Raw genomic sequence first — 15,721 nt, forward strand, 5'->3', positions numbered from 1 at the left:
GCGGATGACACGAAGCTGGGCGGCAGTGTCAGCTGTGAGGAGGATGCTAAGAGGATGCAGGGTGACTTGGATAGGTTAGGTGAGTGGGCAAATTCATGGCAGATGCAATTTAATGTGGATAAATGTGAGGTTATCCACTTTGGTGGCAAAAACAGGAAAACAGATTAATATCTGAATGGTGGCCGATTAGGAAAAGGGGAGGTGCAACAAGACCTCGGTGTCATTATACACCAGTCATTGAAAGTGGGCATGCAGGTACAGCAGGCGGTGAAAAAGGCCAATGGTATGCTGGCATTCATAGCAAGAGGATTCGAGTACAGGAGCAGGGAGGTACTACTGCAGTTGGACAAGGCCTTGGTGAGACCGCACCTGGAGTATTGTGTGCAGTTTTGGTCCCCTAATCTGAGGGAAGACATTCTTGCCATAGAGGGAGTACAAAGAAGGTTGACCAGATTGATTCCTGGGATGGCAGGACTTTCATATGATGAAAGACTGGATCGACTAGGCTTATACTCATTGGAATTTAGAAGACTGAGGAGGGATCTTATTGAAACATATAAAATCCTAAAGGGATTGGACAGACTAGATGCAGGAAGATTGTTCCTGATCATTGGCTATATTTAAGAGGGAGTTAGATATGGCCCTTGTGGCTAAAGGGATCAGGGGGTATGGAGGGAAGGCAGGTACAGGGTTTTGTGTTGGATGATCAGCCATGATCATACTGAAAGGCGGTGCAGGCTCGAAGGGCCGAATGGCCTACTCCCGCACCTATCTTCTATGTTTCTATATCACATGGCAAAGAGTGTGTTTGGTAGAGATGGAAGAGGAGTTCAGACAGAATGGTCCCTTGGAATGCTGAAAGTGGAGGGAAAGATGTGCCTGGATATGAAATGTCATTGAAGGTGGTAGAACTTCTGTTGACTGCTAAGTCAAAAGATAGCAGATATTTGGGAAGTAGAAGATGAGCTGCTTGGAAACAGTAAACTGTCCAAGTGGTGGTGGTCATTAAAAGTTTCACTGATATAAGTGGATAAGACCTGGATGAAGGGAGAATGAACAATCAGGGTAGGAAGAAATAATTTCCTCAGGCAAGAACAGGCTGAAACAATAAGGCCTGCTTGTGGATGTTGGAGAAGAAGTAGAAGCAGGTTGAGTGGGTGTGGGACTCCACAAGGTGGGAAGTTGTTCAGATCAAACCAACAAATTAAAAACATAATCTGACATCTATCTTCCTTTAAGATTCATCAAGACATTTGGAAGTCTGCATTTGAACTATATACTGTATATGGAAAAAATACCAGAACTAACCGTTTCTTTACTAGACAACAAATGAAGCAGAATTGATTTTTTACCTTGCTTTTCAGATGTCCTGACTGTTTATCCTCCATTCTTTTGTGCTTAGAAGGTAGCAATCCTGATGCAGAGTTATTCATGCTGCTCGTAACCTTATCACTGGCACTCACTGTGGACACCTGGCATGAAGAACTACTTGCACTGTCAGTCCGATTGTGGGCAAGCTTTGCTGGTTTTGGTACAGGAGATGGAAGTGGCAGTACAAATGGTTTTCCCTTCTCAGGGATAGATGTAGAAGCTCTAAAAGGAAGGAGTGAAAAGACATCATTGCCTCAGGAACAATTACATCTAGATACTACTTGTATAAGCAAATAGATTTTTGCCACAAATTACTGACAAACGTTTAGAATATACTTTTAATGTGAAATGTAAACACTTCACTCATTGTGTCTAGGTACTTTTCAATGAAAACAAAATGGAAAGCCTAGATTAAAGCACTTTCTGCCTATATCTCTAGAATGCTGCTTTTCCTATTACAGATTAAGGGACATATTTGAAATGGAAGGATAAGAGGGAAGGAAAAGGAGCAAGGAAAAAAGAAAGAGGAGGGTAACAGAAGGAACAGTGGTGGGCTTGGAAAGGAGAGGCAGCGGAAGTGGTATTGTTGAAGTAACTGTCGTCACTGATAATAAAATAACTGGACCCAGAACACACACACACACACACACAATTTCCCCCTGGGATCAATAAAGTATGACTATGACTATAACTAAGCACACAAACCTTATGACTCAAGCACTCTTTTTATTTTACTTGCGCTCAAGGAGAACCGTGTGGGGCCCCGTCACCCCCACTGTTCTGAAGTCTGGACAGAAAACGGCTATTTTTATACAGAATTGGCTTATCAATTACGGATATTGATCATTGTGAACTATACCCTGTACATGCTCGAAATCCTTACTCGTAAGATCAATTGCCATTCATAATAGAGGTGTTAAAGGCAACAAAATCTTTATGACAGCTGATGACACTTTGCAGTTAGTAAAACTTCCAAGTTAGTTGTTGGGTATGCTTCACATCCTCAGAGTCAAAGGAAAGTACAGTACAGAAACAGGCCTTTCAACTCATCTAGTCCATGCTGAACTATTTAAACTGTATAGTTCTATCGACTTGCACCCAGACCATAGCCCTCCATACCACTGCAATCCATGTACCTATCCAAACTTCTCTTAAATGTTGAAATTGAACTCACATGCACTACTTGCACTGGCAACTCAGTCCACACTCTCACAAAGCTCTGAGTAAAGTAGCTTTCATTTGCGCTCCCCTTTCACCTTTCATCCTTAACCCATGACCTCTGGTTGTAGTCCCACCAAAACCTCAGTGGAAAATGTCTGCTTGCATTTACTGTTGTCTATATCCCTCAATTTTGAATACCTCTATCAAATCTCCCCTCAGTCTTCTATGCTCCAAGAAATAAAGTCCTAACTTCAATCCTTCCTTATAACTCAGGTCCTCCAATCCTGGCAATATCCTTGTAAATTTTTTCTGTACTCTTTTGACCTTTACATCTTTCCTTTCGGTAGTTGACCAAAACTCCACACAATACTCCAAATTAAGCCTTACCAATGTTTTATACAACTTCAACATAACATTCCATTTCCTGTACTCAGTACTTTGATCTATGAAGGCCAATGTGCCAAAAGCTTTCTTTATGACCCTATTGACTGTGCTGCCACTTTCAATTAAACATGGACCTGAATTGCCAGATCCCTTTGTTCTACAGCACTCCTCATTGCCCTACCCCATAAGGGGTCTGTGTTGGGATTGATTCTTTTTACATCATATGTCAATGATTTGGATGATGGAATTGACAGGTTTGTTGTTGCCAAGTTTGCAGAAAATGTGAAGATAGGCAGAGGAGCAAATAGTTTTGAGTAAGTAGAGAGGCTACAGAAGGACCTAGACAGATTAGGAGAATGGGCAAATAAATGACAGATGGAATACAGTGTCAGGAAGTATATGGTCATGCACTTTGGTAGAGGATAATAAAAGATTGAATATTTTCTAAGTGGAGAGAAAATACAAAAAACTGAGGTGGAAAGAGACTTAGGGGTCCTTGTGCAGGATTCCCTAAAAGCTAATTTGCAGGTCGAGTCTGTGGTAAGGGTGGCAAATGTGATGTTAGCCTTCATTTCAAAAGAACTAGAATATAAAAACAAGGATGTAATGTTGAGATGTTATAAAGCATTGGTGAGGCCTCACTTGGAGTACTGTGAGCAGTTTTGGGTTCATCATTGAAGAAAGGAGGTGCTGATATTGGAGAGGGTTCAAAGGAGGTTCACGAAAATTATTCCAGGATTGAATGGCTTGTCATATGGAGACTGTTTTTTGGTTCCAAGTCTGTATTCACTAGAATTCAGAAGAATGAGGGATGATCTCATTGAAGGCTATCAAATGGTGAAAGGCTTTGATAGAATGGATGCAGAGAGGATGTTTCCTATGATGGAAGAGTCGAAGACCAATGGACACAGTCTCAGAATAGAGGGGCATCCTTTTAGAATGAATGAATGAAATTTATTTCGGTCAGTACAAACATAACAAAAAGCATCATTTTCAATGATGATTTCATAAAACAAAAATACAACAAAACAATGGAGATGAGGAAGAATTTCTTCAGCCAGAGAGTGGTGAATCTGTGGAATTCTTTGCCACAAGCAGCTGTGGAAGCCAAATCATTAGTATATTTCAAGCAGAGGTTGATACATTCTTGATTGGTCAGGGCTTGAAGGGATACTGGGAGAAGGCAGGAGATTGGGGCTGAGAGGGAAATTGGATCAGTCACGATGAAATAGCAGAGCAGACTTTATGGGCCAAATAACCCAATTTTGCTCCTATACCTAATGGTCTTACGGTCTATCAGTCTCTGTCTATCCAATACTCGTATATCTGGTCCCTTAGAATAACTTCAAATGCCTTTCCCACTATTGGTGCCAAGCTCACTGGCCTATAACTTCTTAGAGCCTATCTTAAACAGAAAAACAACATTAATTATCCTCCAGTCCTCTGGTACCTCAACTTTCACTAAGGATGATGTAAATATCTCTATTAGAGCCCCTGTAATTTCTGCACTTGCCTCCCACAGGGTTCGAGGGAACACCTTGTCAGGCCCTGGGAATTTATCCACCCTAAATCAGAATCAGATTTACCAGCACCGGCACGTGTCGTGAAATTTATTAACTTAGCAGCAGCAGTTCAATGCAATACATAACACAGAAGAGGAGGAAAAAAATAATAATAAGTAAATCAATTACAATATACTTATATTGAATACATTAAAAATCGTGCAAAAAAAAACAGTATATTAAAAAAGTGAGGTAGTGTTCATGGGTTCAATGTCCATTTAGCAATCGGGTGGTAGCAGGGAAGAAGCTGTTCCTGAATCACTGAGTGTGTGCCTTCAGGCTTCTGTACCTTCAACCTGATGGTAACAGTGAGAAAAGGGCATGCCCTAGGTGCTGGATGTCCTCAATAATGGACGCTGCCTTTCTGAGACACCGCTCCTTGATGTCCTGGCTACTTTTGTAGGCTATTATTCAAGATGGAGCCGACTAAATTTACAACCCTCTGTAGCTTCTTCCAGTCCTATGCATAGCCCGCTCCCCCCTCTGCACTGGACAGTGATGCAGCCTGTCAGAATGCTCTCCACGGTACATCTATGGAAGTTTTTGAGTGCATCTGCTGACATGCCAAATCTCTTCAAATTTCTAATGAAGTATAGCCTTCATTATAGCTGCATTGATATGTTGGGACCATGTTAGATCCTCAGAGATCTTGACACCCAGGAACTTGAAACTATTCACTTTCTCCACTTCTGATCTATGAGTATTGGTATGTGTTCCTTCATCTTACCCTTTCTGAAGTCCACAATCAGCTCTTTCGTCTTACGGACATTGAGTGCAAGGTTGTTGCTGCGACACCACTCCACTAGTTGTCCTATCTCACTCCTGTATGACCTCTCATCTCCATCTGAGATTCTACCAACAATGTTTGTATCACCAGCAAATTTATAGATGGTATTTGGGCTATGCCGAGCCATACAGTCATGGATATAGAGAGAGTAGAGCAGTGGGCTAAGCACACATCCCTGAGGTTCACCTGTGTTGATCATCAGCGAGGAGGATATGTTATCACCAATCTGCACAAATTGCGGTCTTCCGGTTAGGAAGTTGAGGATCCAATTGCAGAGGGAGGTACAGTGGCCCAGGTTCTGTAACTTCTCAATCAGGATTATGGGAATGATGGTGTTGAATGCTGAGCTATAGTTGATGAACAGCATCCTGACATGGGTGTTTGTATTGCCTCAAGACAGTAAATACCTCCTCCTCCTCTACAATCTGTTTAGGGTTCATGACTTCACTGCTGTTCTTCCCTTACTCCTATGGATTCCATGTCTATCTCCTAAGTAAATACAGAAGCAAAAAATCCATTTAAGATTTCCCGCATCTTTTTGGCTCCATGCAGAGATTACTATTCTGATCTTCCCTTAGCAATTTTGTCCCTTGCAATCCTTTTGCTCTGAACCTGGGTAGAATCCCTTCAGGCTCTGCTTCACCTTGTCTGATAGAGCAACCTTGTGCCTCCTTTTAGCCCTGATTTCTTTCTTAAATATTCTCTTGCAGTTATTTTACTCAAATACCTCATTTGCTCCTAGCTGTCTATACCTGCTATGTGCCCTTTTTTTTTAAACCAGGACCTTAATATCTCTTGAAAACTAAGATTACCTAAACCTCTAACACTTACCTTTTATTCTGACAGGCACATACAAGATCTGTACTTGTAAAAATTCAGTTTTGAATGTCTCCCACTTCCCAAGTACACCTTTACCAGAAAATACCATCCCAATCCACACTTGCCAGATTTGTTATGATACTATCAAAATTTGCCTTTCTCCAATTTAGAATCTCAACCCACAGACAATCTTTTTCAATATTTACTTTGCATCTAATGATCATAATACCATTAGTTTCAAAGTTCCCCCTACGCAAACTTCTGTCACCTGCCCGGTCTCATTCCCTAATAGGAGATCCAGTATCACACACTCACTTGGAACTTCTATGTACCGATGAAGGAAACTTTCCTGAGAACATTTGACAAACTATCCCATCTGTAGTGGAGCGTGTATCAAGCTTCAAATTCCTTGGTGTCCACATTTCCAAGGATCTCACTTGGTCCCTGAACTCCTCCATACTGATCTAAAAGGTGCAACAGCGCCTTTATTTCCTGCGGAGCATGAAGAAAGCTCACCTCTGCCCCAGGATACTGACGGACTTTTACTGCTGTACCATTGAAAGCATACTCACCAACTGCATCTCAGTGTGGTATGGCAATTGTCCTGTATTGGACCGCAAAGCACTCCAGCGTGTGGTGAAAACTGCCCAGTGAATTATCGGCACCCAATTGCCCACCATTGAGAACATCTGCCATAAACACTGCCTGGGCAGGGCGAAAAGCATTATCAGGGATGCATCTCACCCTAACCATGGACTTTTTACTCTTCTTCCATCTGGTAGGCGCTACAGGAGCCTCTGCTCCCGCACCAGCAGGCACAGGAAGAGCTTCTTCCCTGAGGCAACGACACTGCTGAACGTCTCATCACAGTGCTAAACAGAATTGCACCCATATTGTACTGTCTCAGTACTTTTATATTTGGGTGCTGTAGCACTTTTTGTATTCGCAGTTATTTTGTAAATAACACTATTGTTTGCATTTCTGGTCAGATGCTAAATGCACTTCATTGGCTTTGTATCTGTACTCGGCACAATGACAATAAAGTTGAATCTAATCTAATCTAATCTAGTTCTTTTACAGAATGGGAGTCCCAGTCAATGTTAAAATCACCTACTATAACAACCTTATGTTTCTTGCAACAGTCTGGGGTGTTAAAGCTTATCAAATTTTCAAGCAGACAGCTGATGGTATTTTAAAGTTAGTAAAAAAAAATAGGGCCTTAGTTGTTGGGTATATTTCACATCCTTCTGTTATTTCATCTTTCTCTGGCATCCCCTATTATGTAAAGGGTCACAATGTTTTAAGAAGACCTTTGTGGAAAAGTTTCACTACAGGCTCACTCATTTGGTTTGAGTGCCCACTGCTGGAGTCACTCCAGCCCATCATGTCCGTAAGTGAGCAGAGTTGCTTTGGGTGGTCTCACTTGACTAAAACTGCCCCAGGCTATTTTTGCCTTACTGCAACTTCTACAGTGTGTGATGATAACCATTCAGAAACACAAGATGTGGAGTTAAGAAAAAAGAATAAAAAGTCATTAGTGGGAATATAATACAGATTTCCCCAGGAGTAATTATACAGGATATAAATCAAGAAATAATATCCTTATAGATAGAGCATGCAAAGAAGGTCGTTTGAGGATGAGACAATTGGGTTTCAAACTAGTGTTCAAACTTAAATAAAGACAATCAAAGTGGCATGAGGATAGAGTGACGGAAAAAAATTAAAGGGTAAAGCAGCAGATCGGCAGTTGCAGACAATTAAAAGAGACGTTTCAAAATTTACATCAAAGGTATTTCCAGGGAAAAAACAGGACCCCATGGGAAGATTTCCCCTGTTCCTAATGCATGATCCGTGACTAAGGAAATTTAGTTGAAAGAAAGTGAGAGTATTACCACTAGGCCAGAAAATTAGGGGAAAAAATGTGAAACTGAAGATTAAAAAACAAACAAAAGAACCCTATATACTGGGAAAAAATGTGAAACTTACTGCTACACCACTGGCATTTAGGGCAGCACTGAAGGTCCTCCATCTCTGTCTGTATAGAAGGATTGTTCTTTGCTGTTTCTGTAGGACCGGTGGCCTCTACCCTTTAACCTGTTTGGCATGGATGACCCTATCAAGAGTCAAAGCACAAGGCCCTGATTCCAGCCTACAAACTGTAGCTCTCCTGGTTGTTGAGGCATGCAAGCCTCCAAACCCTATGACAAGGTTGTGGTCCTCTTGGAGGAGAATGTGAAAGCAAATTAGTAAATAATAAAAAACAGATTTACTGCAGGTACATAAAATGGAAGGAAATAGCTAAAGTAAACATGGGTCTAAAATGAGATTAGGAAATTCATTCTTAATTTTTTAAATGGTTCCAGAGGTAGGACTATCTGCAAGTATAATACCCTCATAGAAGAAAGGGAGGGGAGGCAGAAAATGAGAAACTAAAGGTCAGTTTGTCAAACATCTGTCACTAGGAAAATGCTGGAATTGACTATTAAGGAGGTTGTAGTAAGACATGAAGAAAATCATAGGAGTCAATATGGTTTAATGAAGTTATTTGACGAATTTGCTGGAGTTCATTAGGATGTCACAAATAAAGAGGAATGAGTAGATGCAGTATATTTCGTTTTCCAGAAACAACTGATACAGTGTCTCAAATGATTTCTGCTTAAGAACACACAAATTCTGGGTTACTATCTTGATATTAATCAGAATCAGATGTAAAATCCCCGGCACAGTTTGTGAAATTTGTTGTTTTGTGGAAGCAGTACATTGCAGGATTGGCAAACCAAGAGAAAGCAGGGTTGAAATAAACGGTGTTTAAATTAACCATCAAAAACTAATAAAACTTAATCAGGGACCAGTGCTGGAGTTTTAATGACATTAATGAGTTGGCCACAGCACACTCAGTTACTTCATCTATCTTTGCTGATGAGACCAAAATAAGTGGCTGAGCAAGTTGCGAGAGGGATACAGACTCAAAGACATATAGATAGGCCTGGACATGATGTTTACAATGGGGGAAAATAGGAGGTTATCCATTTTGGAAGAAAGAATTTTTAAAAATTACGTAAACGGAACAAGATTACAAAATATTGCTGAATAGCGGGACTTCAGCAGTGTGAAACAGAACAGGCATGCAGAGCAAGAAATCAGGAAGGCTAGTAGGATGTTGGCCTTTATTTAAAGGATATAGAGTATGTAAGTACAGAACCTTTAATAGAAATTGCAGGGCGCTGGTGAGTTGCAAGGAGTACTCATCAAGTTCTTGTCTCTATAGCTAAGGAAGGATGGGCTCATACCTGGCAATGCAGAGAAGGTTCACCGAGTTGATTTCCGAGATAGAGGTTTTAATGCATAAAGGAAGTTTGAGCAGATTGGGCCTACAATCATTTGGATTTGAGAAGGTCAAGAGATAATCTTATTGAGGGAGATTGATTGGGTGAGACTGGGAAGATGTCTTTTGCTAGTGTTTATTTAGAGCCATGGGCATAGCTTTAGAATAATTTGGTCAGAGCTGAGGAGGAACTTCTTTGCTCAGACAGTGCACACACTTTGGAATTCTCCATTACCAGAGAACTGTGAAGGTGAAGTCAAGCATCATGGGAAAGAGGGGGAAGGCAGCATGGACATGATCTTACTGAATGACAGTAAAGGTTCGAGGGGTTGATTGTGCAGTTCCTCATTTCTTATGAGAAGGCAGAGATTGAGCAGAATGAGGTGGGCACAGGCAGGGGGAAAAGGTAGCTTGTGGGCGAAAGCAGAAGAGATACAGAGGCAAAGATAGTTCAAGACACAGCCTTCCATTAGATTTGCATATACAAAACCAAAGAAATGTTATGCCTTACTGATTTGCCTGAATTTAATTCTGACTGTGGTTTTAAGATACTTAAACAGAATACTCTCTCACACATTCAAGTATAAGTTATTGATTGATTTCTTGCCATAGAATAAGAGAGACTTGCATATCTTACTGGCTTCTACTTGTAAGCAAAACTGCCACAGATGTGTTTGATCATGTAGTCTGTGTAGACTGGCAAACATGCATTAATAAAACTTTAAGATATTGCCAGTATCAAAATTTAACTGAATCACACTAGGTAAAAGAAATGTAATGTTTGTTCTGGTCTTAAATACTGGTTTTATTTTTTTCTGTGACCACCACAGAATGACTCTGTACTTCAGCCAGTTTGCAGGCTAAATATATTCAAAGGATGGTATAGGAAGCTGCAATTTTCACTGTGGCCACTGAATCAGCAAGGCCAAGTTCAACAGGTGTCTGCTAAGAGCTGCTCAACTGTATCACATTAAATCCCTCTGGCTAATTTTAGAAATTGTGATACCCGATACACACCGCTTATGAATAGATTCTTTATGGCTTGAAGAAGACAACTTATTTTCTTTATCCAACTTTTGCTTTTTGCTCTCACTGCCTTCCATGTCAATCTGTAACAAAAAATTTTAGAAATGAAATACAAATGTATATTGACATTTATAATAAAACTAATGTAGAATTCTGCCCTGAGCATTTATACAATTACTAAAAAACCTGAAATATCTTCTACACGGGAGCAGGCTTGTAGTTTGACTGGATCAGCATTTGACAACACATTAGCGAACTGCAAACTTAGAATTGACCAGCGTGGGCAAGTTTGATAATTGAAATACTTGGTGCAGGGCCACATGATCAAAATGGAAAATTACACCATCATGTTTCTTCTCCCTTTCTCCTTCTCACACTGTCTATGCCAATCAGAGCAACATAAATATCTCAAGGGAAATGCAGGATCACCACTACGACACAGAAGCTCACTGCAAAAAAGGAATTAAAATCTACATACAGCTAGCAGACTAACCACTACTATATTAATTTTACACCATTTTGTTCAATCTAGCCAATAGTTATTTCCTTAAGAATTTCTGCATGTATGTATATGTCTAATTAATTAAAGAAATTTGAAAAAGAAATCTCCAAACATATCACAAGGCTGAAATAATTGCCTTCAACAAACACATTCATCTCTCTATACTTGAGGAAGACGTTTGCCAATGGAAAATTTCCTGATACCCATTGACTTTATTCCTGATGTTATATTCAAGAGTACTATCTAGAAACAGAAAATGATGACAGACAACAGAGAAAAACAAAATTTGGGTGACGTGGTATTGTAGTAATGTTATTAGAGTGCCAGCGACCTAGGGTGAATTCCACTGCTGTCTGTAAGAAGTTTGTACTTTCTCCCTCTGCCTGCGTGGGTTTCCTCTGGGTGCTCTGGTTTCCTCCCCCATTCCAAAGATGTACAGGATAGTAGGTTAGTTGGTCACATGGGTGTATTTGGACAGAACAGGCTTGTGGACTGGAAAGGTCTGTTACCATGCTGTATCTCTAAATAAAAATAAGATTAAAGTTCCAGGTCCGTAATCCTACATGAGAACCTGATAAATATGAATACTGTTTCGCTTTACACAAAATGCTGCTTGACCTGTTGAATATCTTGTGAATTTCTGTTTCTTTTTCAGATATTTTTCTTTTCAATTGGTGACCTTGTCCATTAATGTGGACAAATAGAGTGTTAATTTATAGGATTTGGTTTGTCCTGATTTTTGTGAACATGTACTGCAGCTGTTCAAGGAAGGAATGGTAAAATACTGAGCATTTTCAATGTAAACCTCTAATGCCCAATGACAGTTTCATAAGTCAAGGTGCACATTGTATTTGGATCTTCATTGAAGATGATGTTAAGCTCATTTGCGGGTGGTACACACATAAAGTACCTTATATCAAAAATAGCCTATGAAAAGGAAGATAAATGTAATCAATTTAGCATAATTGTTTGCAGTACTAAATTCGCACACTTCACACCAGTCAATCTGCCCAATCCAATTTCACTAGGGAAGGTATAGCAACAAAACAGTTGAATTTAACAATCTGAAGAAAATCATAAGCATCAAACTTTGATATTCATGCTGACTTGTGTATAAAAGGTTAGATGAGGTTAATACCTTAATTCTAATGGTGAGGAAATATAGCTCTTTGCAAAACAAGATGACAGAAGTACTCAAGAGGGGCAGAAAATTAACCCATCAGCCAATTACTTGGCTATGCTTGATTACATTACAAGTACCAAGATATTAATTGATCTTGATTTGTGGAAGGAGAAAGATGAAGAAGAGAAACACTCACCACATGCTTTCTCTTGGTCTTGCCTGATGAGCTTTCTTTGCTCTCCTTCAATCCTTCCGTATTCTTCTGGCTGGTGTGTTCCACTGTATGGTTCTTGGATAGTTTGTTCTCTTTGCAAGATGATGGGATTCTTGATAGCAAACTTAAATCGATTTTTACCACCAATGGCCAATTAACTTTACTCTCTCTTATTGGAGATAGCAAACTTCCAACTCCTGTGTCTGACAAAACTTGATCTTTGAGTATGTTATCCTTTGTCTGATTGACAGATTTAACCAGTTTAGACCCATGTTCTTTTGTGATGGTTTTTGTAGTAGCATTGCCATTTTCTTCCTTGAACTTACCAGGTTTATTAATGTCGCTGTGAATTTCCTCTGTAAATTGACTGCCAGGTTTGTTGATGCAAGCCCTGGTTTCCTGCTTATCATTGTTAGCAGACTGAAACTGGGTAGTCCTGTTTACATCTTTGACCCCTGTGGCAAGCTTGCTAATGTTTGTTTCCTTTGTGTTCTTGACCTCCACAGATTTAGGAAAAGCAGTTCTACTTAACTCTCTTGCCAATTTATTGTTGTTAGCCTCATTTTCCTGCCTCTGAGGTACAGGGGCAGCAGAAGGCAGATTATAATTGGATGGTGGCTCATCTTTGTTTGAACATTGGTCTGTAGACAAAGAGACTTTACCTGCAAGTTGCTTGCATTTGGCAGAATTCAGGATTGGACTCTTCAGCTTTTTTCTTTCTGATAGAATCTTGGCTGAAGATTTAGTTTCCCTTTTTTCAGCTGACAATTCTACAGCTTTTACCTTTACTTTGGTGTGCTCTGTGTGAGGTTGGTCATTATTAGCATATCTGCAAGCTTCATTCTCTGGGTTTGCTTCAGGTACAAGGGTTAAAATAGATTTGTTAGGTTTCTTTTCACCAACAGCTTGTTGCTGATCATTGGTGTTGTGCAGAGCAGAAGATTTCTGATGTCTGTTTCTGCTTGGAGAAGGCTCCTGTATAGTTATTTTCTCTCTGCTAGAACCCGTACCATCACGGTCCTCCTTTGTATCAGTTCTTTGGCTGTCCTGGGAAATGTGCTCATCTGATGACTCGCTGTGGCTCTTGGAAGGCATGGCTGGCTGGCTGACATTCAGCCAATTATCAAGTTGCCATTTATTTGCTGGTGAAGGATCAGGCTATAATAGAGGCCACAATATGAAACAAATCAGCTGCAATACACAAGTCAAACACATACAGGCAGTTTTAAAAAAAGTATAATTAGAATACTGCTCAAACTATTAACATTTAAAATTACTTCTGCAATAGCTTAGCACTCCTATTTTCATAGAACGTCATCTAAACATACACTGCAAATGAATGCCCATTTCTCAGGTAACTGAGCATAGGAGTTATTAAAAAATTGAGTAATTTGCTGTCTACTATTAAGAATTTATGTATCTTTCAAGAAGCTATTTCATATTAATATAACAACCCAACATCTGTTAGATTTAATGTAACATCAGCTGCAAATAAAAGAAGGGTAGGCTCAAACAGAGTGGCCACTGTTGGAGCAGCCATTGTCAGAGTGTATCAGTGAGAAAGTGTGAAGGCTTTGGCTTCCTAAGACATAAGAGGAGAATTAGGCCATTTGGCCCATTGAATCTGCTTCACATTTTAAAATTGGCCGATTCATTTTTCCCTCCTCAGCCCCACTCCCTGGGCTTCTTCCTGTAACCTTTGATGCCATGTCCAATCAAGAATCTATCAAGCTCTGCCCTAAATACACCCAGTGACCTAGCCTCCACAGCTGCCTGTGGTAATAAATTCCACTAATTCACCACCCATAGCAATAGAAATTTCTCTAAATCTTTGTTCTAAATAGATACCCCTCTATCCTGAGGCTGTGCCCTCTTGTCCTAGACTCCCCCACCATGGGAAAGATCCTTTCCACAGCTACTCTGTCTAGGCCTTTGAACACTCGAAACGTTTCAATGAGATCCCCCCTCATCCTTCTAAATTCCAGAGAGTACAGACCCATAGCTATCAAACATTTGTCATATGATAAACCTTTCATTCCCAGAATCATCCTCATGAACCTCCTCTGAACCCTTTCCAATCCCAGCACATCTTTTCTGAGATGAGGAGGCCAAAACTGTTCACAATATTCTAGGTGAGGCCTCACCAATGCCTTATAAAGCCTCTGCATCACATCCCTGCATTCTAGACCTCTTGAAATGAATGCTAACATTGCATTTGCTTTCCTCACCACTGACTCTACCTGCAAGTTAACCTTTAGGGTGTTCTGCACAAGGACTCCCAAGTCTCTTCGCATCTCAGACTTTTGGATTTTCTCCGCATTTAGAAAATAGTCTGCACATTTATTTCTCCTACCAAAGTGCATGAACATGCATTTTTTGACATTGTATTTCATTTGCCACTTTCTTTCCCATTCTCCTAATCTGTCTAAGTCCTTCTGCAACCTATTTCCTCAACACTACCTGCCCCTCCATCAATCTTCCTATCATCTGCAAACTTGGGAACAAAGCCATCCAATTCATCACCTAAATCATTGATATACAGCATAAAAAGCAGTCCCAATACTGAACCCCTGCAGAACACCACTAGTCACTGGAAGCCAACCAGACAAAGATCTTTTTATTCCTATTTGTTGCCTGATACCATTTAGCCAATGCTCTAACCATGGCAGTAACTTTTCTGAAATACCATGGGCTCTTAACTTGGTAAGCAGCCTCATGTGTGGCACCTCATCAAAGGCCTTCTGAAAGTCCAAATATATAACATCCACTGAATCCCCTTTATCTATCCTACTTGTAATCTCCTCAAAGAATTCCAACAGGTTCGTCAGGCAAGATTTTCCCTCAGGGAAACCATGCTGACTTTGTCCTATCTTGTCCTATGTCACCAAGTATTCCATAACCTCATCCTTAACAATTGACTCCAACATCTTCCCAACCACTGGAGTCAGGCCAACTGATTTACAATTTCCTTTCTGCTGCCTTCCTCCTTTCTTAAAGAGCAGAGTGACATTTGCAATTATCCAGTCCTTTGGCACCATGCCAGAGTCCAAATATTTTTGAAAGATATGCTCCACAATCTCTTCTGCTACCTCTTTACAACCAGATGTAGTTCATCTGGACTGCATGACTTATGTACTCTTAGATCTTTCAACTTTTGAGCACCTTCTCCCTTGTAAAAGTATCTGCACTCACTTCTCTTCCCTCACACCCTTCAACATCCGGCACATTGCTAGTGTCTTCCACAGTGAAGACTGGTACAAAATACTCATTTAGCTCATTGGCCATCTCCTTGGCCCCCGTTATTATTTCTCCAACCTCATTTTCTAGCGGTCCTATATCCACTTTCATCTCTATTTTTTTAAAACATACTTGAAAAAGGTTTTACTATCTACTTTGATATTGTTTGTTAGCTTGCTTTCATATTTCATCTTTTCCCTCCTAATAATT

At 40.2% G+C, this 15,721-nt stretch overlaps 1 protein-coding gene across 1 annotated transcript in view; it reads right to left on the reverse strand.

Annotated features, from left to right (window-relative positions):
- LOC140195190 (AF4/FMR2 family member 1-like) overlaps positions 1 to 15,721 on the reverse strand; it is a 160,423-nt gene that overhangs the window by 18,082 nt on the left and 126,620 nt on the right. Inside the window, exons 11-13 of the mRNA XM_072253108.1 lie at positions 12,257 to 13,432; positions 10,427 to 10,518; positions 1,353 to 1,593 (exon numbers count right to left, since the gene is read on the reverse strand). Coding sequence (XP_072109209.1) covers positions 1,353 to 1,593; positions 10,427 to 10,518; positions 12,257 to 13,432 — 1,509 coding nt within the window. The remainder of the gene's footprint in view (positions 1 to 1,352; positions 1,594 to 10,426; positions 10,519 to 12,256; positions 13,433 to 15,721) is intronic.

Source organism: Mobula birostris, chromosome 3, assembly GCF_030028105.1.
Source record: "Mobula birostris isolate sMobBir1 chromosome 3, sMobBir1.hap1, whole genome shotgun sequence".
NCBI lineage: Eukaryota > Metazoa > Chordata > Chondrichthyes > Myliobatiformes > Myliobatidae > Mobula > Mobula birostris.